Source organism: Poecilia latipinna, unplaced genomic scaffold, assembly GCF_001443285.1.
Source record: "Poecilia latipinna isolate Pla-1442-1.1 unplaced genomic scaffold, P_latipinna-1.0 Scaffold232, whole genome shotgun sequence".
Classification (NCBI taxonomy): Eukaryota; Metazoa; Chordata; class Actinopteri; order Cyprinodontiformes; family Poeciliidae; genus Poecilia; species Poecilia latipinna.
The window spans coordinates 457,820-483,297 of record NW_015112848.1 but is presented as its reverse complement, the minus strand read 5'-3'; the positions used below and the strand labels follow the sequence as shown (position 1 = coordinate 483,297).

General features: G+C 37.5%; 1 protein-coding gene across 1 annotated transcript; it reads left to right on the top strand.

Annotated features, from left to right (window-relative positions):
- The first annotated feature begins 2,668 nt into the window (after nucleotides 1–2,668).
- LOC106947280 (canalicular multispecific organic anion transporter 1-like) lies at nucleotides 2,669–24,901 on the top strand. Its single transcript, XM_015032173.1, has 32 exons — nucleotides 2,669–2,890; nucleotides 4,999–5,175; nucleotides 5,271–5,408; nucleotides 5,503–5,643; nucleotides 5,735–5,857; nucleotides 6,767–6,822; nucleotides 6,999–7,245; nucleotides 7,388–7,575; nucleotides 8,002–8,179; nucleotides 9,256–9,510; nucleotides 10,399–10,464; nucleotides 10,589–10,726; nucleotides 10,815–10,961; nucleotides 11,045–11,129; nucleotides 11,244–11,310; nucleotides 12,084–12,210; nucleotides 13,452–13,628; nucleotides 13,778–13,945; nucleotides 14,380–14,563; nucleotides 14,697–14,838; nucleotides 14,944–15,046; nucleotides 15,145–15,364; nucleotides 16,388–16,542; nucleotides 16,738–16,893; nucleotides 18,756–18,955; nucleotides 19,087–19,213; nucleotides 19,341–19,442; nucleotides 20,410–20,553; nucleotides 22,685–22,843; nucleotides 22,928–23,094; nucleotides 23,407–23,601; nucleotides 24,588–24,901. The coding sequence occupies exons 1-32, from the start codon at nucleotides 2,846–2,848 to the stop codon at nucleotides 24,715–24,717; spliced, it is 4,707 nt and encodes a 1,568-aa protein (XP_014887659.1). The 5' UTR covers nucleotides 2,669–2,845; the 3' UTR covers nucleotides 24,718–24,901.
- The last annotated feature ends 577 nt before the right edge of the window (nucleotides 24,902–25,478 follow it).

Genomic DNA, 25,478 nt, shown 5'->3' with positions numbered 1-25,478 from the left:
AGAGATGGACTTTAAGAACCTTTCCGTCACACAGATATAGCTCATTGGTAATAAAAAGTATTCATCTATTTTGAATAAGATCAGTTGGGGTTGTTTTTGTGCACTGAGTTGTTTATCAGCTCTGATAACACCAGTGCCAGTCAGACACTGATAATAAGCTAATGGTAGCAGCCTGCATGATTGTGAACTTTTTAATTGCCCATATTTCCGGAAAGAAAAATCACCTAAATCACGAGTGCTTGTCTTCGTGAACTTTTGCAGTACAAACAACAAAAGAGTTGAAATCTAGCAAATTACTAAAAAAACATTTTTTCTTAAGTAGGACAGTGTTGTTGTTTTTTTAAGGATGTTTGTATGCACGTTTGTCAGTGCGACTGAGTAAATAGTGTTAAGTGCTTTAAGTAGTCAGTATGACTTAGGAAAGAACTATTTAAATTCAATCTATTGTCCATTTTACAGTTTCATTTATCTTTCAGTTACACTTGATTATTATCAGGCTGGTATCTAATGTCTATAGTTGGAACTTCTTCTTTTTAAAGTGAATCAAGTGCAACTAATTTGTCCACTTTTAAGCATTTGATGAAGCTTTAAAGCAATCTAATAAAAACGTGAGTTGATTCAACTCAAAGTTAAATTTAGGAAAACCGTTTTTTGAATTATTTTCCTCTCTTTACCCATACAGACAAAGTCTTATTTGCACATCTGTGTCATTTCTCTTGGGTTGAACTTATATATATATATTTTCACCATAAAATCCATCCCCTATGCATGCAGGCTGCTTGTTGGTGGTATTCTACAGTGATTCCGTGAAGGTAGTGTTACAAGGTGGACATGAATTGGAATGACGGCAATTTAGCCACAAAGTGGAAGGCCTCAGTAAGTCACAGCAGAGTCAGCGGATGCTGAGGTACATGGTGTGCAACGGTCACAGCTTTTTGCAGAACTTCCAACTTTATATGGCATTGAGTTTATCTCAAAGAGCATCATGAAATGGGCTTCATGGTTGAAATCTTGCAACCACCAAGTCCATGGTAAAGGATGCTGTTTGCTTTACCTTGGAAACAACATCCAAGGAGAAGGATGCTGTTTCCACATTAGAGCAGTGGAAACGTGTTTTCTGGAGAGACCAATCATTTCTCTGTCTGGCATTCCAGTGAATAAACTTTGTTTGGTGTTTTCAAGCAGAACAGTACTTCCCTGTTTCCACTGTGTCAAATGTCAAGTTCAGTGTAGAGATAATTATGGTGTGGAGCCTTCATGCAAGAGTTGGACTCATTAGTTTCAGTGAAATGTTTTAGTGCTACAGCATACCAAGACTTTTTCCTTCAGTTTAGTCACTGAAAAAAGAAAACAGGTGACCCGACTTGAAAATGTTTTAATTTGTTACAAGTTTAAAATTAATTTTAAAAAGTTAAAAATACTAAGTTTTCTTGTAATACAAACATAAATAAATTAAGTTTGACAAATGTAATTTGATTACATGTAACAAAGTAACTCTTTTTTTTAACTTGGAGCTCCATTTTTTTTTTTACTAGAGATGCACTCTTTACTCTAGTAACATGATTGGCAAATCAATAAGTGATTTTTGGCGTGCAGAAAGTCTGTACAGAGTCCTGACATCAGCCTGACAAAGCATCTTTGGGATCAATTAGAAACTTCGAGCCAGGCCTCCTCATCCATCATTAGGCTCTGACTTTACAAACGCGCTTCTACAAAAATGGTGAAAAATTCTCAATGGTCTCCTGACAACCAATATTTTGGCAAAATAATAATAGCCTATTAGGAATAAATCAGAGCAGCTCTTAATTTCCGTCATCTGCAGTGTGGAAGAATTTTGTGGCCCCCTTCAGTTACCTTTTCTCTACATTGTAAACACAATGGAGGGATGTTAATCTAGTCCTAATCTCACATATCTCACTTTAAGTACAGTGTGAATGTTTAGTGTGCCCTCTGGGTCTGAAGTCCGCTCCTCTTCCTGTTCGACAAAAACAGAATGAGGTAAAAGGGTTCTGCGATGACCACACCCCCAAGTCTGTGACTAATCAGTGTCTGACTGAAACACAACGGTTTCTCATCAGGCTCATTACTATTCAAGTCATGTTAGTTGAGAATTTAATTAAATCTGATGTTAGTGCTGAAAATAATTGGCCTCATTCCAGACTCTTTCTCATGGAGAGAAGTGGAAACACAACAGGAAAGTGGCCATAATGAACCCCTCCCTCCTTTTCCTAAACACACTTCCTTTTTTAGAGAGCGGTTCCCCCAACACATGGAAAACTGCACTGTCAGACTTACGCAAGGTTTTTCTCTCTCTCTCTCTCTCTCTCACCTTCTCCCTCTTTGTCATTACTTATGGACCCTTCTCTGCTTGCAAAGTTAAACCTCAGACAAAAATGAGCGTAGAGGAGTTTACATGGGCTGGAGAAAAATTAGACTTGGTCATCTGTATGGTTTTCCATCTCAAAAAGGATTGGATCATAGTACTCTGAGGACAAAACAAGTCACTAGAAGATTAAACCTCCAGATTTGAATTTATTTTATCATTTTGCTGCAGCATCTCAACACTTTTGTTGATGCTGTGAAGTACCTTCACAAAGCGGGTTGGTTTAGATTGCTTGTAGCTGTTTTTTTTTTTTTTTTTTTTTTTTGTTGGGGGGTTGGTTTTGCTTCAAAGGTTCCTGGATCAAAGTCCTTCGTAGCTACATCCTGAAATTGTCTCTGTTCTGCGGGTGGACAGAGGAGAGAGCAGCAGTGTTTGAGTGGAGCTCAGCTGCAGTGGAGCAGAGGGCACGAGGAGTCTGGTCGTCAAATCGTCGCCAGGCGAGTGAAGCTAACACAACGGATCATGTGTGCTGCGGCTCTGGAGGAGTACTGCGGGTCAGTCTTCTGGGTGAGTTTAACAGACTACAGATGTTCAAAAGTGAAGTCGTGTTTTTTATCTCGGGATGAATGCAAGCATTGCTTCTTGTACAGACATCTGCTTTCTAACTTTTATTGAATAAAACGTTTGTTATAAAACTTGTTATATTTCCTTGTGTGGTTTACGGTTTTTGTCTTTAAAATGTTCTGGGTTTATTACAACATTTAAAACAATTCAAGCACAGTAAGGTTTGAATTCATTCTGCCTCACAGTTGACAAAGTTTTTGTGTCATTTCTTTCAAACTGTAAGTGGAAACCAAAAGACATGTTTTGCCTTTGTGAACATATTATGTGACTGCAATGAGGCTCTTCCTGGGCATGATTCAACAAGTCCAAGAACCATAGCAAGTTAATACTGCAGCTCATTCTCCTGAAAAGTAGAGCGCCAGTATTACAGCAGCTGTTTTTCTTTTACTCATAGTACAGTGTTTTTTTTTTGTTTTTTTTTTTGTTTTGAAGTTAATGAAGATATTTAAAGGCAAGAAAGGTTATAAATGAAAGAATGTTAAAGAGTTGGTTTATTTACATAAAAACAGAATTTGTAGTTGGTAATCAATAAACTACAATCAACTTCCAAACATACAGTATGTACCTGATAAACTACGTTAAGCTGCAGTTGACAGAACGAACTCATAAACTCTCCAACCTCTCGTTGTAAAACTCTGACAGTGATTTTGAGCTTCTCCTTGTTACGGATCTGAATGATTGGATTTTCAAGTGTGTGAATCATGTTCTTTTCAAATTATAAAAATGTTTTGCAACTTTTTCAATTTTTTTGAAAAGCTTCAAGAGCCACAGTTTTTAACTCATTACCAAGATGACTCAACTCAAAGATATGATTTCATTTACAATTAAAGTTGTTTGTTTGTCTTCGCACTTTAACATCAGTTCTCCTTAGAAATTACAGTGAGAGTGACAATTTAAAGAAAGTGTTTAAACAAAGCATTCGAGCATATGTTATCCTGAAAATCAATTGAAATTGATTTGTGATTGAATTGAAATGACTTGTTTGTAAAGTGTTTCAAGACGACTTTTGTTGTGAGTTGGTGCTCTGTAAACAAACAAAATTGAATTAAGTTTGAAATTCAGGAATTACTCAAGAAAATAACTTGTCAACATAATTCAGAAATTCACACAACCAAAAATTCAACCTAATGGTATCATTATCACTTTATTAAAACAAACAACAACAAAAAAACAGTACAGAGGGCTGTATAAGGAAATACATCAAAATATGAATAAATAAAATCAAACTAGAGGGATACAAAATTTCTCTGACTTTTTGTTTTTGTGAACAGAGCTTCAAATTGTGAGTCATTATTCTCTGGGAGTTTTGGCAACTACTATGGCGCCTTGGTTTTTGCCTTAGTGCTTCATTCTCCTGTACAACTTCCCAAAGGAGTTGCTGGTCATCTTGCACATAATTATTCATTCTGTTCTGTGCACATCCCTCACTGTGTGGATTAACTTAGCCACCGTAGCAAACATTTAGGTGTGCAGAGTGGATCATCAGGGCTGACCTTCCTTCCCATCAGTACTTGTACAGGTCTAGGGTCTGAGACTAACAGCCAACGTTCCTACAGACCTCACACATTCTGGACATAAACTACTTGGAGTTTTACCTTTGGATATTTGTAAAAGCCAGCCACCATGGACAAAGTTTCTTCCCCCAGGTTTTGATTCTGATGAGAAGAGTGTCGGAGAGCCCAGATCAATAGCATGCATATTTGCACTCATTCAAACATGAGTGCAAATATCATATTGCACTCGTATAGTGTTCAAAAAGAACACTATACAATGTTCATTTTGTTTTTAGAACACTATAAAGTGTTCTTTTAAAAACACTATACAGCTGCACATATTTTCAAATGAAAAAAAAGAAAACAACAAAAACTCCCCACACCACTCACCAGTTTTATATATTTCTATTTTAAATTATCTGACACTGAGAACAAGTGACCAAAGTCTAAGTTTGTTTGTGTGCACGTGCTTGGCCAGTAAAGCCGAGTCTGATTATTACAATTATTCTGATACCTGTTTATGATGCGTGTGTGTACATATTTGTGTTTGTCCCTCAGAATGCGTCCTATTTGGAGAGAGAGGACCCTGACCTCCCAGTATGTCTGGAACAGACAGTTCTGGTCTGGATCCCTCTGGGCTTCCTCTGGCTGAGCGCTCCATGGAACCTCATGTCTTTATGTAAAAGATCACAAGTGAATACAAAACGTCGGACGAAGCTCTACCTCTGCAAACAGGTATTGTACAATTAAAACACTCTGATTCTTTCAGTATTTGATGCTGAGATGGAAACGTTTTAACAATCAGTCTGATCTTTCTCTTCCCTCCTCAGCTTGTCGTGTTTCTGCTGTTTCTGACGGCCATTGGAGGCCTGATTGTCACATTAGTAGAAGACTTTGGTAGAAACAGCTCAGCAGAGAAAAATTCTGCTGTACACTACACAAACCCAGTCCTCTTCGCTGTCACATGGGTAAAGTTTAGGTTTTAGGTTCAGATATTTGCTCTAATATTTAAGATGTAAAGATTATTTACTGTTTTGCGATTTGATACGTTTTGTTTTTCAGATCCTCCTGGCGTTGTGTCAAGAAGGAGTGAGACGAAAAGAAAAAGCAGTAGACTCTGCTTCTCTTTTCCTTTTCTGGCTTCTCCTTGTCATCTGTGACATTTTCCCTTTCCAGACCCTCCTACGGGAAGCCCTTAGGCTGGTATGAGCAACCACAGATCAGCTATGGGTTTATATTTGAATGAAATATTAAATACAACATCTCTCTTACCCTTTAACATCTTTACACCCAGGGAGAGGTCAGAGATGTCCCTCGTTTCTCTCTTTTCTACATTTCCTTTGGTCTGGAGGTGATAGCCCTCATTCTCTCTGCTTTGGCTGACATCTCTCCAGAGACAAAGGAGCTTGTGAAAAAGGTGAATTTTGTTTTTCTTCTTTTGCTTAGAAATGGAAACACTACAGCACATTGGGGAAGATGTTACGAAGATATTTACTAGTAAACGTCTTCCTAATGAAGCTGCTGTCATGAAATTCACACCAGTTACCAGTGATCACAAGCACATTCTATATACAAAGAAGTTGAAACAAAGCAAATGGCAGAATTATGTGTGAAATGCAACAAAACCGGGAATAAGTTCTGAGCACACCAACAAGGAAGATGCAACAAATTACAGAAATCTAACACAAAGAGTCATCGCTCTCCTATCAGTGAAAACTGCATAAGACGTAATGAGCACGCTGAAGCTCATTTAAGGTTTGCGACACAACATTTGACAAAACAATGAAATACTGGGAGACTGTTGCTTGACATATTACTGCTCGTAGTGTGGGCACCATCTTTTAGAATATGTATTTGCGGATTTAATTTCAGGAAAGATGAAGAAATTTAATGAGTGATTTTTAATTGGAATCTGAAAATGAAACAAGTTTAGATTTTTTAGCAAGAAAGTGATCCCAAACAGTGCAGACAACTCTCTTTTGGTTTCATAGAAATAATTTAAGGCCTTTAGCAACCCAGTTGATCACATGACATGAATCCAATTGAAATCAAAGGAAAAAGAAAGAGTAAGTTCAGATTACATAGAAAATACCCAAAGAACCTTCAGAAGACAGTTTGTGTAGAAGAATGGGTGGAAACATATAACTAGTTTGAAGACACAGGATTACACAACCTATTTTTATATTTGGTGAGAATTTTATGTTAATAGCTTCTTTATATGTATATTTGTAGTACTGTATATTAAATAATTCCATCCTTATTTCTTTGTTTGTTTGTTTGCCTCTAACATCCTCCATGTCTTGGTTTTCTGCTCTTTGCGTTGCAGAATCCAGAGGCTGGTGCAGCATTTTTGAGTAGAATCACTTTTAACTGGATCAACAGGTGAATTCAACCCCATTTTAGAAAGAATTTGAGCTAGAGCTTGGATGGCCAAATGAATGAATTAAATCGTAAATAGACTGAACTTTTACAATGGTTTCCATTAATCCCCCTAAAAGGGAAAATTAAATAATGCTACTTCTTGTGCTGCAATCTAAGGTTTCTTCTTTCTTTTCCAGCATGGTGGTGAAAGGCTACAAAACCCCTCTGGTTCAGGAGGACATGTGGGAGCTGAACGAGGTGGACAGCACCTCCTACATCACCCAGCGTTTCAATCATCACATGAAGTTTGAGTTGGGTAAAGCTCGGATCCGATTTCAAAAAGAGTTGAAGGATAAACTGATCAAAACTCAAGGCAAATCTATGGAAGCACCTTCTCACAGCAACGGTCTGGGGAAAGGTGTGAGTCAGGATGTGCTGATGATGGTGAGAACCTTTAAATACACCAAATAACCCGTCTTTAATCCCCAATAATAATTGTATTTTCGACAACAACACTGATTCTGTTCCAGGTGGTCCCCATATGCTGTTGGGTTCCTAAAGAATGTGCTTACATATTTTACATCAGGAGGAAAAAGGAAAGAAAGACGATGAAAATAATAATAAGAAGAAGAAGAAACAGAAGGAGGACATAAATTATCCAAATTCATGGCTGGTTACCACCATCTACAAGACATTTAAATGGCTCCTGATTGAATCTGCCTTCTTCAAACTTCTGCAGGATCTTCTGGCTTTTGCCAGTCCTCAACTCCTGAAGTAAGTAGAAATAATCAACAGGTTAATCACTATGTAGGTTTCTATGTAGGTCCTAATACGATTAACACTAGTTTGACTTTACCAGATTTTTTTATTTTCCACTAAATCAATCAAAACCCTCATACAAACAAGTTTTCAATTTTTTTAATCAGAAAAAAAAAATGACTTCAAAGTTGTTCCAGTGCTCTAGTCTGACCTTGTGAATGTCTAAACCTTCATAGTTTAACTATTTACTCCTCATTGATTAGTTGAGACATCCACTGATAACACAAGGACAGCTTGAGACGAAAGTAAACAGAAACTCATTTGTAAGCGAGGAAAACACTCCTAGGTATAGGTAATCCTATGCCTTCAAGATACTCAAGAACATTATGAGTGTCACATGATCATCATATATGTTGGTTAATGTTTTATTCTCTTGCTCAGGTTGATGATCTCCTTCACTCAGGACAAAACCAGCTATGCCTGGGAAGGGTATTTTTATGCCGTGCTGCTGCTGGTGGTGGCTCTTCTGCAATCATTGTTCTTGCAGCAGTATTTCCAACGATGCTTCGTTCTGGGGATGAAGGTTCGAACTGCCCTCATGGCTGCGGTGTACAAGAAGGTAACAGTCAAAATGACGGCTTGATAGGGGCTGGATAACAGAAGTTCAAAACTGCAAAAAAAAAAACAATATATATAAAAAAAGATTACGAAGTTTATAGTTCTATTGATGAGATTGCAAAGATACAGAATGATCTGAGCTTTTTCCAGGTAGGAGGACCATAGAGTGATACTCCAACCCACCTCTCCCAGGATCCTGTTCTCTGTCAGCTGGCCAAAAAATTATTTTTTGCCTTACTTCCAATATAAACATATTTATTGGTTTTTAAAGAATAACTGTTAAGATATGACTGACTGCAGGGTGGCCACCAGAGCAGATACCACAACTAATTGACCAGCTAATGTCAGTTTGTTAAATTTGTGCTATGACACAGAGAGCAGAATGGTCAAAGGATATTATTTTCAGCAGAGCTTTTACTTAAAGGGACAGTGAGGCTTCTGCCTCACAGATCATCTGTCCCCCACTCAGCTCCTTCAGACTAGCCAGCAGCTGGTGGAGCAAAAACAGCTGGTGGGGCTTCACACCTGCTGAGCTCATTATATCCGCTACACTGCAGTGCGATGCTGGTAAAAACGTTGTTGAAGGGTTAATAGAAGAGTAGTGTTGTGATGACTGCTGGAAGGCGTAGTGCCAGAACGAGCAAGAGTTTCTTAAAGAGACAGACACTCAATTTCAAGGTGCCAAATTACAAAGTCAAATTTCTTTGAATTCATATTTGGTATATACAGTATTTTTTAAAACAACTGAAGGTAACGTAGTTACTTGATTGAGCTATAAAATGATGCTATGTGGCTGTAAAAAAAAACATAATACTGTCCCTTCAAAAAAATACTGCTACTAACCCAGCGGGTCTTAATTCTGAAAATTTGTTGAAGTCTGTGTATAAAAAACAGTAAATATATGGCATACATATATTTATCAAAATTGTAGCAACCAATATGTTGCACTGTTTAAGCAGTTGCTTTTCTTTTTGCACAAATAAATATTCTATATGCTATACTTTGGTTTTTGTGCTCATGAAGTGAAACTTTAAGTTTTTTTTTCCCCATCTTTCCTTTCGCTCTCTTCTTTCAAAGGCGTTGGTGATGTCTAACGACAACCGCAAAGAGTCAACGGTCGGAGAAACTGTGAACCTCATGTCAGCAGACGCCCAGCGCTTCAACGACGTGACCAACTTCATCCACCTGCTGTGGTCCTGCCCTCTGCAGATCATTGTGTCCATCGTTTTCCTGTGGTTGGAGCTGGGACCGTCAACACTAGCTGGGCTGCTAGTAATGGTGCTAATGGTGCCAATTAATGGATTTTTAGCAACCAAAGCCAGAAATTTCCAGGTGAGCAAATGGGATAAAAAGAGAATGTTTCCACAGTCAACATACAGCAAGTTAATCTCAAATTAGAATATGTTTAAGATGCACATTTATTCATGTAATTTGTTTTAAGACGTAGTACTGAGAGTGTGAACATTTTCAAGCCTTTAGTAATTTGTGATTATTATGTCTTCCAGTAAGCTGCAAAAAGGTAATTAGTAAAAGAAAATTACTTTTGTAGCTTCATTGTGTGTATATCTATGCTACTTATTTACACATAACACAGCAGAGCTCTGTTCAGAGAGCGCAGTATTCACGCATGTTGATGGAAAGTTGAGAGGAAGTGAGTTGGGAAAAGATGAGCAAACAACAGAGATAACTGCAGCCTTGAGTAAAGAGTGAGGCAAAGTTCAAGAATTTTTGAGTTTCTGGTAGATTTACGAGGCCTAGTCGGTCATTGGGTCAAGACCCTCCATACACACCTCTCACATTCTTATTGTTAAGCCAGTCCTGAAGCAAAAAAAAAAAGAGCAGTTTTTCCTCCAACTAACTTTCTTCAATACACTTTATTGTGTGTGGACCTATAAAGTCAAGTGTTTGAACTAATTTTTTAGCATCATGCTCCAAGGAAAACATTTTTGGTTTGTTGTTGACATTATCAAAATCAGTAAAGCATTATAAAACCTTATCTGCCTACGTTGTGACTTAGTCTTGACAAAAGGCTAATGGTTTCCTATCATAGTCATAATATTTAGTCTCAGGTCATCAACCCTTGCATTCATTTTATAAATGCTTGTACTTAAGAGTATAAATGTTTACCAACCCCTTAGGATTGCTTATTAATATTGATATCTATTTTGTTACTTCATTATTAATGGATGAATAATGAAGTATTTTACCTCTGCTTTTCAGATAGAAAACATGAAGTTCAAAGACAAGAGAATGAAGATAATGAACGAAATGCTCAATGGAATCAAGGTAATTTATTTTGTCTGTTACTGTTTGGAGACATTTGAACTCTCTATGTCATATTTACATCCTGCGGTATACTTTCTTCATGCCTCAAGTTTTCACCTTGTCCTCGTCCACCATCTCTCAACAGATTCTGAAGCTGTTTGCGTGGGAGCCGTCCTTCATGGCTCAAGTTGAAGATATCAGAGGAGAAGAACTGAAGGTGATGAGGAAGTTTGCCTATCTCACGTCCGTCTCCACTTTCATCTTCACCTGCGCCCCTGCTTTGGTGAGTCACGTCAGATGCTTTCAAAGTGAAACTAAAATCCTGCAAGGATCCTTGATGCTAACCCGGCCTGTGCTTTGTTTATGGACAGGTTTCTCTGGCCACGTTTGCTGTGTTTGTTGGTGTGAGCTCAGACAACATACTAACTGCCGAGAAAGCCTTCACTTCAATCTCTCTGTTCAACATCCTTCGATTTCCTCTGGCCATGCTTCCGATGCTAATTGCTTCCATTGTGCAGGTAGATAGACTGCTGTAATTGCTACTTGGACACAAGTCAGAGCTGTAATAAAACTCTAACTATCTGCTGATTTCACACGTCAGACAACGGTGTCTAAAAAGAGGCTGGAGAAGTTTCTGGGAGGAGATGATCTTGACAGCGACATCGTGCGTCATGACCCGAGTTTTAGTAAGTCTGTCTTTTTTTTTTCTATCCTGAGAAGTGATGATAACATGTTGATCAAATCTGTCAGATTTACTGTTTTTCTTTTTTTTTAATTTGCATTAAATGTTTTTCTTTTAGATTCTGCTATCAACATATCAGACGGGTCCTTTGCTTGGGAAAAAGACTCTGAGCCTCTACTGAAAAAGTATGTTTGCTTTGTTTATTGTACAAGAATTCCTGGGCACAGTTGAAACCAGATGTTAAATCAGACTAAACTTTTGCTGTTTTCTTAAAGTTAGGATTGTTGTTTTTTTTCCCCTATTTACTATATGCCAGAATAACAACAGAACATTGAAGAAGTTTTTTTTATTTCTTTTACGTTCTTGAAATCCAAAGTTTACATGTCTCCTTAGTATTTAGTAGAATTGTTTTTTAAACTGTAGGACTTGGTTCAACCTTCGCAAAATAGTTTATTTTTCCCATTTTCCTGAAAATACGAATGTAGTTTATTCATTTGTGGGCCGTCTTGCTCACAGACACTTACTGGATTTATTTCACTGTGCCAATCTCCATGAGGTGTATTGATGGAACCAGTTTTCTGACAGCTGGCTTGAGATTCCCATGCAATTTATGCTAAATGTGCCATCTGGAAACCAAGCAATGAACCAGACCTGTGGAGCTCTGCAATTCTCTTTCTTGTATTCTGAATGATTTCTTTGATGTTTCCATGCTGGCACGGGTTTTTTCTGGATGTCTTAGGTACGTCCAGAATTAGGCCTTCACGTAGCTCAAATGTGAATTAAAATATCAGACGCTGAAAAGCACAAACAAGAAAAAGGTTATGATCTGTTTACAAAGTTTATGTACATGTCTGGTTTCAGCCATATATGTATCGCAATATTGGGCCACAAAATTCCCTTTTAATCTTTTTTTAAAATTAGGAGGATATACAATATGATTTCTGCCTGTGTTTCCCAGTGTGTCGCTGGATATCAAACCTGGTCGGCTGGTAGCCGTAGTGGGAGCTGTGGGCTCAGGGAAATCATCACTCATGTCAGCCCTCCTAGGGGAGATGCACAGCACCAAAGGCTTCATCAACATTCGGGTACTGCTTGATTAAAGGCTTGATTAATGTTTATTGAATTGCATTAGTATGCTTAATGATATCTTCTTTTTTCTTAGTGTGTTTTTAATCCCTTATGAAAAGATTCAAGTTTGAATCATTGGGTGGTCCAGTGAAGTATTGGTTATTGTTTTGCTCAGAAAAACTGTTTTCGAGAAACCTGTAGAGAAAATTTGACCCTGTTTCTATTATCAATTTGATATTTTTTCAAAAGGATTTGCATAGGGGGAGCACAGTTGCACTTAAAAACGTTTATAAATGCAACAGGGATGATATAACAAGCTTTCTTGAATCAATAAAAACGTTGTTACAAAGTTGAGGAAAAGACAAAGATTCACATTGAATTAAAATATCTATTGTCAAGTTTACTCTTAAAACTTTCTAGTAGCTGCTCTGTTTGAGGACAAAGTTCTGTAATATAATAATAAAAAAAGTCATATATCAGATAAAAAAAAGTACTCTACAAGTGCTGTAATCTAAAATATATAATATTCTGCTAAGTGGCAACATCACAAAAAAGACATCCTTGAAAAACGTACAAAACAGCCATTAAGTGGCACGTTCATTTAACTGGAGTATGAAAACAACACCTTAAGCATTTCATTTTCTTAGAAATGTCTATCATTGACATTATAATGTTTTTAGAAAATTGGAATGTGTGTTTTAATATTTTATTTCAGCTTCTCTGATTCACTTTTTGCACGTATTTCCACTTCCACATGGGTCTCTACTACTTCCAGCCTGAGGTCGGCTGAATTTATAGCTGTGTGTGCTGCAGTATGGCTACTGTGTTTTGTTGTTGACGTACCATTCATGTTTGAAACAAATCTCACCTGCATGAAGTGCAAGTGTAAATGTTGAGCTATCGCTATAGGGGGCACAGCCAGCAGATGTTTATTTGGATTTCAAGTGACAAGAGACACAGTAAACCAGCAAAAGTGCAGGGCACATCTCATAATCTGAGAGTGGGTTTTGTTTTACAAAACGTTTAATGAACATGTTTTGCATAGCCCATAGATCTATGGGCCCATAGATCAAGCATGAAAGCTTGAAGAAGCTTTCATGCTTGATCAAGGAAACATGAAAACTTCCGTTTAATCATCAGAGTTGCTTATTACTGGAAACAATCCAACCCTAATGCAAAATAAGTGGCATTCAATCTGAAAGTAAGAGTGTGGCTACATGAGACTTGCACCTTATGTTCTTTTTGTATTTCCACCCAGGGCTCTCTTGCATTTGTACCACAGCAAGCCTGGATCCAAAATGCCACTCTGCGGGATAACATCTTGTTCGGCTCTCCCTATGAAGAGCAGAGGTTCGAAGACATACTGGAGGCGTGTGCTCTGGGCCCCGACCTCAAGCTGCTGTCTGCAGGAGATCTCACTGAGATCGGAGAAAAGGTAGGTTCGTGTATTTAGATTTTGGTTCAGACATGTAGGTATGCATGTGAGTTTTGACCGAATGTTATATGGGTGTGAGGTAAAATAAAAACCTTGTGGGGTTATGAAGCCTCATATTATCAAGTGTGTGCTCTCATTTTTGTTCTCAGGGTATCAATCTCTCAGGAGGACAGAAACAGCGTGTCAGCTTGGCCAGAGCAGCTTACAGTCAGGCTGATATTTTACTGTTGGATGACCCCCTGTCTGCTGTTGACTCTCATGTTGGAAAGCATCTATTTGATAACGTTATTGGACCTAAAGGAATTCTAAAAAACAAGGTTTGTACTTGTCCTGCTCTAGTGTCTACAACACTAAAACTGAAAGTGAAACAAACCCAGTCTACACAAACACCCAAAGACTTGTGCAGATAAGAAACATGATGGGTGCATCCATCACATCTTATACAGTCTCTATTGTTGACTTTGCCTCTTCCTGCTACATCAAAACCCAATTTATTTGATTTGAACTTATGATACTCGCTGCAATTATGAGAATTTCCGAAAATAATGACAGGAAGTGTAAGTAGTTCACTGTTTCTTAGTGGCTGAACTATATTAAAAGAATCCCATTAGATGAAAATTTATTTAAATTAGGCTTTATGTAATACTATCATTATCTGTAATGTTTACCATAATTTTTGTATCAATATAGGGAAAAAAAAACTAAAATAGAAAATATGCATGTATCATTGAATATGCTTTTTTCCCTGCAGACTCGTGTCCTGGTGACTCACGGAATCAGCTTCCTGCCTTACGTAGATGAAGTAGTAGTTTTAGTAAACGGACAGGTTTCCGAGGTTGGTTCCTACCAGAGCCTTCGTGCTAGTAAAGGGGCTTTTTCAGACTTTTTGGACACATACGCCAAAGAGCAAAGTAATCAGACACATTCAAAAGAAGGTAATTGCATCATTCATGGCTATAAAAGGCTGCATTATTACAGTATGTGTGTATTGGATCATTACAGAAAATGATGCTGCGTTGAGCATCCCTGTGTAATCATGTGGATGGTTTTTGATCAATGCCTTTGCAGATGGTTACCAAGATATAGAAGACTTAGAAACCATCCCTGAGAGAGATGACGCTCAGGCAGACTCTCCTCCAGAGGACGCTGTTTCGTTCACACTGAAGAGAGAAAACAGCATCCGTCGCAGCCAAAGAGGAACTGGGTCCAGGTTTGATCACATTGTTGTCTTAAGTAGCAAATGACATTGTTTTTCTTGATACTTCTCATTCAAAATATATTATTGTACTCATGTTTTTTTTTGTCTTTTCTACAGTTTCAGACTAAGGAAAAACAGCACTTTAAAACCAACTGAAGATATTGGTGAGACAAAGAAAGGTCAAAAGCTAATAGAAAAGGAGACTATGGAAACGGGGAAGGTATACAATTTGAGCCTACCTCATATAGCAACTGAAGTAAACCAAAAGATGAAACTGTAGAGTCTGTCTTCTTAGTGTGCTCTCTCATTAACATCCAGGTAAAATTCTCAGTGTATCTCCAATACCTGAGGGCCATGGGATGGTGGTATACTTTTTGGATCATCTTCATTTACTTCATCCAAAATGTTGCATTCATTGGTCAAAACTTGTGGCTGAGTGACTGGACAAATGATGCAGCAGCTTACTATAACATCACATACCCTTCCCAGAAGAGGGACACCAGGGTAGGAGTGTTTGGTGCTCTTGGACTGGCTCAAGGTAACTGCCCTTTTATTTTATAAGTTTCAGATTTAAGTCATTTGGTTTGCTTACACTACAATATCTCACTTACTTAATACCTGGGCTGACAAGTTGTAACTTGGGCTGTGGTTATGACGTAGCAGTGAAGTTGAATATTTCAGATTTTGTGGGGGTTGTAGAAATCATGTAATATTCACGGTTTTCTGAAGTTTTTAATCTCTAATGACTTGAGATTGCACCGAAAGTGCCTCAAAATTATTTTGTGAGGTGTACATTCAAGAGCATACATTTTCTGTCCAAGAGTGACAGGATGTGACTCTTGGAAATACATTTTTTTTTTAATTCTATGCACCAGTTTGCGCTTAAATAACACTTTTCTGCTTACTGATGTTCAACCTTGAGTTAATGACTTTCTCTTTTATTGTTATATTGTGTGTCTTATTGTTTAATTTTCTTTGCTGAAACAGCAGTATCTGAAATGTGTTCAACCTCCAAGTCATTTCAGGCAGTGAAAAAATAACTATTCAATTATAAACCTTTACAGCTTCTCTTTAATGGGAACATTGTTGATATGGAAACTGTTGGTAAAGACAATGGAGAACACTAAGCTGGTATTGTGGTTGAAAACTTAGCTCTGCGAAGGTGTTAAATAACATCCTACATTAAAGTTTTTTAACATTTAATGTATTTTTGCGGCCATGTTCTGGTTCTATAGACCAGTGGGAAGTACTTGCTAAAGAATCAGAAGTTGAATTATATTGCAAATAATTTTTGTGGAGAATGATGTTGCTGGTGCCTAAGTGCTTTATGGTGGTATAAAATTTTCCATTGATGACTTTCAAGGAAATGGTCATGTGCATGCAGGGTTTTTTCATCTGTCACTGCAGCTTTTCCTAACAGTCCAAAAACACAAATATTAGGTTAATAGCTCAGTCTGAGCTTATCTTAGGTGTGATTTTGGGCAGAATGATTGTTTCTTCAGTTTGTGTGTGCGTTACTGACACTCACATGGGACATTCACCATATATGTTTATGTTACAGGTATTTTAGTGTTCCTTGGCACACTTCTCCTAGCCAATGCCTCAGTCAACGCGTCTCGGATTCTGCACTCAAGACTGCTAAACAACATTCTCAGAGTGCCTATGCTTTTCTTTGACACAACACCAATTGGTAGAGTCGTTAACCGATTTGCCAAGGTGGGGCTCTATTTATGTATTATTATTATTATTATTATTATTATTATTTTTTTTTTTTTTATCATTGCTGTATTTATTCACCCTTGCAAATCTCCTTTGAGATTTTACTGTTTTAGTCTGCACTCAGTCATTATAAGTAACTAAATAAAGATTAACGATAGTAAGTCACCTTACACCCTTCTTGTCTTCCTGTAGGACATATTCACAGTGGATGAAGCCATCCCTCAGTCGTTCCGCTCCTGGATCTTGTGTCTACTAGGCGTACTGGGGACACTGTTTGTCATCTGTCTGGCGACTCCGTTCTTCACCATCATCATCGTTCCTCTGGCTGTGATTTACTTTTTTGTGCAGGTGAGTGAACCCAAACACAGGCAGATTGAAACAATATGGAAAAGAATAAATGATAGAGTGCCACAAAACAATAATATTATAATATTTTTTTTTAAATCTGGTACACTAAGTGACTCTCCTGTCTTAGTTTCACCCTCTGTTAGTAATAATACACAAAAAATGCTAACAGGCACTTTAACTTACCTCATCTAAATTGCAGAGTTCAAGATCAAGCATGGCTTACAATAAAGCCCCCTTGATGTGAACAGAAGTCATCTTCTCTTTGCTGTTACTGACTCACATCCCTATTCACTCTTTTTGTCTGTAGTTAGGGTTATAGGAAGAAAGCTGGATGGTGAAGTAGCATGCAGCCTGAGCTGACTTCTCAGTCGAGCTCTCAACCTCAGCACCTGTACGTGCTTCCATTATCATCTGTATAAGCCAGATGGGTCCTCCACTCTTTAGCTGCGAGAAATTGGTCTCTTCACTTACTTCTAAAATGTTTAAATTGTTAGACCACAAGGACAGATTTCCACTTTTACTGAGCTTGTCATGGATAAATCAGAGCTGAGGCACAGATGTTAAAGTGCTTCTACTTTGCTTTTAAATCAACTAAATTATAAAAAAAAAATATAGCAGAAAACCTCCACAGACTGTTATGCTTTTGTATAAAATATCTGTTTACAAGCATCTTTTCTAAAATAGATTAAAAACATTAATTTGGTGATTGAAGCCTTAACAATTCTGTGAAAAAGTAAATACCTTTTTCCTGCATTACTTAATTTATTTTATTTTTTTTACTGAATAGTTAACAGTGTCGTGCACAGTAACTAAACTAATCCCAGGTTTTCCGTCGATTCAAAACTCCAGGGCTCCCTAAAAGTTTAAAGTTAGTAAAGATTTAGGAATAGCACTCAGTATTTCACGGGGTTCTGTTGCATTATAATACGTAACATGATTGGTGAAAACATTTTGCTCAGAAATTATAAAAACAATTACCTTTTCGCCTGCACACAATGAATTTAGTTGAGCAAATTAATGAAGAGTTATGAGTCTGGTGCCAACTGTTTTGAAGCGTGTAACTGGCATCAAACTCTGAGGAAGACGAGATCAAGTCTTGAACCAAACCAGCTGGAGATGATTATGATTAACATTGCTGTAATCATACCAATATCTTTGCTGTGGCAAACATTTGAAGAACATCAACTTGTGGAAGCTCATTAACAATTAAGCTATTCTATAAAACGTCTCCAGACAAACTACGACTAATTTTTAGTGAGGTGCACTGCTACTGCATTGCTAATGTTAAAAACATTAGCATTTTAAAAATAGTCACATAAAACATGCCAGTATATTGTCCTAAAACCTGTCCAGTAAAAACAAAAAAAAACAAAGGCAAATGGCCATCAGTAAAAATCCTAACATTTCAGGGCAGGATCTGGAGCAGGTCTTTTTCTGGAGCTCAGTTCAACAAAGAACACCATTTCAGGTGGACACCATCGCATTTCCACCCTCAACCACAATTCATCTCATCCTCATCTACTCTCTAGGTTTCCTTGTACCTCTCCAAAACGGGCCACCATTTTTGGCCCATTTAGCCAGTTGCTGCTAAATGGCTGCCAGTTGCCTGCAGAGGCTACTGGCAACTGGCAGCCAAAAAATACATACACACATTACCCACAGACATTATTAGTAAAGCCCCCCTTCCTTGTCCTCCCTCCACACTACATAGATAATATTTATTGCAAAAGTGTATCTTGTCAAATAAACAATCTGTTCTGGGAGAGGTGTGATGAAAAGTGTCGTGGTTTTATAAAGCTTTTTCTAAAATGATCAACCCAAAATCAACTGTTATCAATTTTTTGTTTTCTCTTCACCACCAGCGATTCTACGTAGCAACTTCACGACAGCTGCGCCGCCTGGACTCAGTGTCTCGCTCGCCTATATACTCTCACTTTGGTGAGACTGTGTCAGGTCTGTCTGTGATAAGAGCCTACAACCATCAGGAACGCTTCCTGAAACACAATGAAGTAACTATTGATGAAAACCTGAAAAGCGTCTATCCGTGGATCGTGTCAAACAGGTCAGTAATGGAAGGAGACCTTCAAAATAATACTTTTTAAAAGTACTAAGTGATGGCAGATTTTTGATGGAGCACCTTTTCAAAATGTATATTTGTCGGTTTCAGTGTATGATGTTTGTTTTACTCAACAGATGGCTGGCCATCCGCCTGGAGTTTCTGGGAAACCTTGTGGTGTTTTTTGCTGCTCTTTTTGCTGTAATATCCAGGGACTCCCTTGAGAGTGGCCTGGTTGGTCTGTCCATATCATATGCCCTTAATGTGAGTCGCTAAATCTCCTTAGCTGTACTTTAGGACAAATAGCACTAAAATAACAGGAGTAATGAGTGAAGATATTAACAAAACCAGCAAAAACAATTTAATTTCTATTCCTTCTTTGGATTTCCAGGTAACTCAAACCCTCAACTGGCTGGTAAGGATGACCTCAGAGCTGGAGACTAATATTGTAGCTGTGGAGAGAGTCAGTGAATACTCTGAGCTTGAGAATGAGGTATGTTGTCCTTTATTATTTCTCCACTACAGATCTGCTTGTCTCGCTGTTTCCTATGTTGACATTTGTATGGCATATAGAAGACGTATGTCACTTGGATCACAGCGTGAGGAAATAGAGAATGGAGAAATTCTTTAACCATCAATCGCTGTGGTGTTTTTTTTTTAAGTATGTGAGCTGTTTTCACATGCTCAGTGAAATTCACAGTATTCTACTGTAAAATCACCATTACATTTCCATGACATCAGCTTTTCTTTTCTTTTCTTCTTTTTCATATATCCTCTCATAGGATTTTTGGCATAACATTTGGAGAAACTGGTTGTTGCCTACATGTACTATGTCTGCTTTGCGCTGCAAAAAGGAATATATAGGACTGTATCCTAATTGTTCAACTGACTTTATTAACTCAGATTTGAATCTGACACACTCGATGCAATAATCAAACAAGAACCTGTGTTGAATTATTCGGTGTCCCATTCTTTTAGTTTTTTGTCCTTTTAAACCGTCGGGTCGCCTCCGAGTGCTCAAACATATATTAGCCAAATTAACAAGACAGTAAGGAATGCCTTTCACTTCCACTTGAAAGCATCCAGCCTGTTTGATTTAACAGCTGAGTCAACATTTTAGAGTAGTGAGCATGTGTTGGAGCTTTGACACTCAGCACTTGCAGGGTTTACTGACAAGTCCAACCTATCTGTGTCCGCCTATATTGTGTGGTTATCAAATCATGTATACAACTGGTTGAGCTGTTGTATTGGAAATTACGATATTATCATGGCATCATGTGTTCCACTGCCATTAGTATTATACTCTGGTATGCAATACTGCTATGTCCATATTACAATGATATTATATATGACACGTGTATTACACATTTGGATAGTTCCACCAGATATACGTCACGGATACATTCTGAACATTATCAGCCTAACTTGATAACGTCACTGATGAGCCTGTTGTTCTTCAGGCTCCCTGGGTGACTCAGGATCGGCCTTCAGAGAAGTGGCCTGAAGCAGGAAGGCTGCAGTTTGTAGACTACAAGGTCCGCTACAGACCTGAACTGGACCTGGTCCTGAAAGGGATTTCCTGTGACATTGGCAGCACTGAGAAGGTTTGTGTGTGGGAGATTTTCTTTTAACGTAGGTGTGTGTCACTGTTTATGAACCAACCTTCTATCATTCAAAAACAAAAAAAAGGGGGTTTGAATTAATAAATGTGTCCGTGTGTTCATTTTATACCAGGAAGGTTATATTAAGGTCAACTCATTGCATCTCATTTATTGGCAAACAATCTGAATTTGATCATCACCTGAAGGGCAACTGGTTATTATCAAAAAGGAAATAACATGCAAATTGAACTAAATCAAAATGTGAAATCTTACAAAACTGTAGTTTTTAAGTAGTTTAACTTAATTTTAACTGAGCATAATTGTTCTTTGAAGAAATGCAAACAGCCGCCAGGTTTTTAGGTCCACACCTTTTTATTTAGATTTTCTAAACTCATTGACTGTCACAAATTCTGCATACAGATACCAACTTAAGCATCATATTTTAAAACTATAAGGGAATGAAGCTCAGTAGATTTACCCTAAACCTAAATGTCAAGTAATATCAGACATCAAAGAGAAACGACAATAGCTAAAAGGGAACGGTGCTTTAATGGACCATATTTATGGGCAAATGTTGTTCCCATTTCTCTTAAATCAGGAAAAACAGCAAAACTTGAAGGAACTCAATCTGCAGTAAATTAGAATATTGAATAAATTGTGAAATAATTATATAAAAACTTTCTAATTAGACCATAATAACAACGTTGTGAACTACAAGTACAGATAGGATAGGTCTGTTGTGAGCTATGGAATAAATCAACCATATTCTTCTCTTCTTTTTCTTAGCCTTTCATCTTTAGAAAACAGCCCTCATCTCTTGTTGACTCTGTTCCTCTCAGCTAATTTTATTTGTGGCCTAATTTAGGCCACCTATGTTTCCTGGATTATTTTGTTGATGAGATTTGATTTACTTTTTATTATTATTCTGGTATTGGCATTAAATCTGGACAAACCACATCTAGAAAGAAAGGAGCAAATAGCAAATGTCAGAGACATAAGTTTACTTTTTTAATGCAATAAATCACCCTTGTGAAATTCTTGGCACTACAGATGTTCCATTTGGGACTTTTGTGCCTCATACCAGTCCAAGTCATTTGTTTGATATGCACTAAATTAACAAAAAATAAAACCAATATGTATTGCTTAGAAACCCGATAGATGTAGATGGTAATAATTCACATTTCTTCGGTATTAAACCTTACTTATAAAGAATGTCAATATTGGTTTGGCTGGTTTGAGTTTATTGTACAAAGAGGAAACATAATGAAGAACGTTTGTTTTTGTTCTCACCTTTGTTGTCTCACAATGTTCATTTCTAGTTTACATACTAGAAATGTCTAAAAATATATGAAATTGTACAATGTATTTGATTTGTGTAAGGTGTGGATAGGGTAGCTCCCTCTGCAATACAGAGAGTTTTCTGTGCACATGTTGCTGGAGGTGACAAAACAGATCACATACAGTATTTGTCTCACACCTTGAACATTGTAGTTAAGGGCATAAAAGGAACAGACTAACACCTCTCTGATGTCAATCTTTGGATGATAATTTGTCTTACAAAATGTTATCTTTGAAGCTATTTGTGTGTGGACAGAGTTTACTAGTAGATTTAGTTTTAGACTTCTTAAATTAGGTTCTTTGCTTTGCACATTGTAGTTATTAATGACTAATGTTGCTGCTCTGCAATTGGTCCTTTTCCACTATGCTCTTGATTTGAAGGAATGTTGAGCCTTGACAAAACATAGGGATACTCCAAATGACACTGACATTTTTGTATGTCCTACATTTGTCATATTAAATGTCCAGTTGCATGATGGCACCACATTATTAACACACCAGATTGTGTCAGGATTGTCCGTCCCTTCATATCTGGAGTTTGAGAAAGCTCTCCAGGAGACCCACAACTTTAGATTGAGACATTCCTTGGCTTTAAATAACACAGCAAATTTAACATTAATGCAGTTATTGGCTGCAATCTGAGTAAAAATGTCAAATAATTTTATTCATTCATCCTATTCCAACTGTCTGTGTTTTCTAAAAGATGGGTTATGCAAAAAAAAAAAAAAAATAAATAAATTATCATATTTGGATCTCAATTTTATGCTAAATTGAAGTTTTCTTTCATTACCTTCAGATCGGTATAGTGGGCCGCACTGGAGCTGGAAAATCGAGCCTGACAAACTGCCTGTTTCGCATAATTGAAGCAGCTGATGGACATATCCTAATTGATGATGTAGATATCTCTAAAATTGGACTGCACGATCTAAGAAACAGACTCACAATCATCCCACAGGTAAACACCAAAGACAAAAACAAATGCAGAAACAAGATAATCTTTTCTGCTAAGTATGCTAACCTATGAGCTTCTGGAGTGCAGGATCCAGTCTTGTTCTCTGGGACGCTGAGGATGAACTTGGATCCATTTGACAAATTCAGCGATGAGGAGCTCTGGAGAGTGCTGGAGCTGTCTCATCTGAAGGACTATGTAGCTGGGCTGAAGGAAGAATTACAGCATGAGGTTGCAGAGGGAGGAGAAAACCTCAGGTGGGCAGCATAAACTTAAACAGTGATTACAATTCAAGTCACAGTAAAGAAATGCAGAATGTGAAAACGTGCAGCTGTTTGTAAACTGCTGGAATACTTGAGTTTTCAGTAAACTGCAAATTAATTAACAATTGATTATTCCAAAACAATATCGTTCCCAACACAATTCCTTCCTAAAATAAGATGTTTGTCCCACATGTACACAACACTTCAGTCTAGCCTGATCTCAGTCCCAGTGAGTGTCCACATGGGATTTTATTTTAATTTCTGAGAGCTCCAGATAAGATCTGAACATCTGCCCGTCTCTTCCAGTGTCGGTCAGAGGCAGCTGCTGTGTCTGGCTCGGGCTCTGCTGAGAAAGTCTCGGATCCTGATCCTGGATGAGGCCACTGCAGCCGTTGACCTGGAGACAGATGACCTGATTCAGACTACGATCCGCAAAGAGTTCTCCCACTGCACGGTGCTCACCATCGCCCACCGTCTGCACAGCATCATGGACAGCTCCAGGTGAGTCCGCGTTCGGCACGAATGTCTGAAATGTCCTCACAGATGCTTCATTCTACTTTAAATGCTTGTTTGTGTCTGAGGGAGATTCAAATGGTTTAAAATCACAATTGATCAATCAATCAATCAGTTAAGAGATATATGTCCATACACAAATAAAAGGGAATGTAAAATATAAAAGCAAAATTCAAAATATAAAATCTGGGATAAATACAATCTAAAATGAATAAGAATAATAAAAAACACAATTAATATGAAATAATTTACACGTAAATTATTTAATTAGTTCCTCTTTAGACTGGATGAGTAACACAGAGTAGCTGCTATAATTATACTGTTTGCAGCACTACCTAATCATTCACTGAAATTGAACAGTACTTAAAAGTGCTTTAAGTGTGCAGCTTTTTGCACATAAATGGTGCAATTCTTTCTCACTTGATACGTTGTGAAACGTCTCTGTTTTCGAGTCAGGGAAGAATGACTCAAATATAAAGTGAGTGACATGTAAAGCATGTTAAAACAGCACCATAGACTTGACCGCTTCCTAGCCCATAACTCACATTTTTAAAGTCGATATTGTCAAGTGTTGCCTTGAGACGTGGTCATAAAGAATATGTTGTAATAAGATAACTGTTTATGTTGTGACCTACACCACCTGAAGACAAAACGCATTACATTTTTACAGAACTGCAATTGTTTTTTGTCTAAAATACTTTTAAAGCTTGAATGTGAAATATTTTAGTGAAAATAAACATGAAACCCTGAAACAGACTCAAAGCGGAGAATGGCCTTGAAAATATAATGAAAAAGCTTGTTATCCTCATATTGCCTACTGTTCATATTTGTTTCTTCACTGACTTTATTGTTCTGCATAAAACACAAACAGTGCACGTGCATGTCTCTTTCATTTTGCTATGTTTTCTTTTATCACTGTCAGAATAAACACCTCTCGGTATGTTATGACATTAACACATGTTCCTGCTCCACAGGGTGATGGTCCTCGATGCTGGTCAAATTGTAGAATTTGATTCTCCAAGCAATCTGATGGAAAAGAGAGGCCATTTCTACTCCATGGCCAAAGATGCTGGAATAACAGCAGAAAGCCTAACATCTCTCTAATGAGAAGTGCTTTAACATTTTTTTTTTTAGATGCCTTAATTTTCAGAATTTCTTTTTTCTGGTTTTGTCCAAAAACCATTAAGAAACATTGCAAGATGTGTTGTATTTATAGGAAACAATTTGAAGAAATGATATTGCACATGTATATAATTTTTATATGGGAACAATAAACATTCTTTCTGAACTAATGGGTCATTTATTTACTATTTTATTTTTCATGACAAAATTAGATCTTTACAGGAACTGAATCGTTATGTCCTTTTATCATCAAGCTCTTTTGGCACTGTCTTTCACATTGGTGACAATACAATGTAATTAATTTGAGTAGGGTTGTCAAAATCAATATTTAAATACTATCAGTGGGGCAAAACTAAATGTTTGGTTTTAACTCCAGAAAATCATCTTCGCCGCGGTGTGATGCCTAAAGGGATTGTAAAATTAAGAATCAAGGAGAAAAGTATGTTCTAAAAGGTTTCAAACAACTTGCAGAATTTTCCTGTTTTGGAAGTTTTTTAAACCTCGAAAATTGGTTTTATATTCACTATCAATGAGGAGACGATAGTATTTTTTGAGCAGCATAACAGGATGCAGACGGGGTAGTCAGGGGCATTTTATGCTTCTATGCTGGTGGAAGCAATGAGGAGAAATGATGGTCACAAAATCCAAAATTTGTATTTGGTACTGATCAGTCTGAACTGTACGGAGCCCCTAAGGGGACATGGAGAAAAAAAAAAAGGAAAGAAATCTCGACTTATTATCGC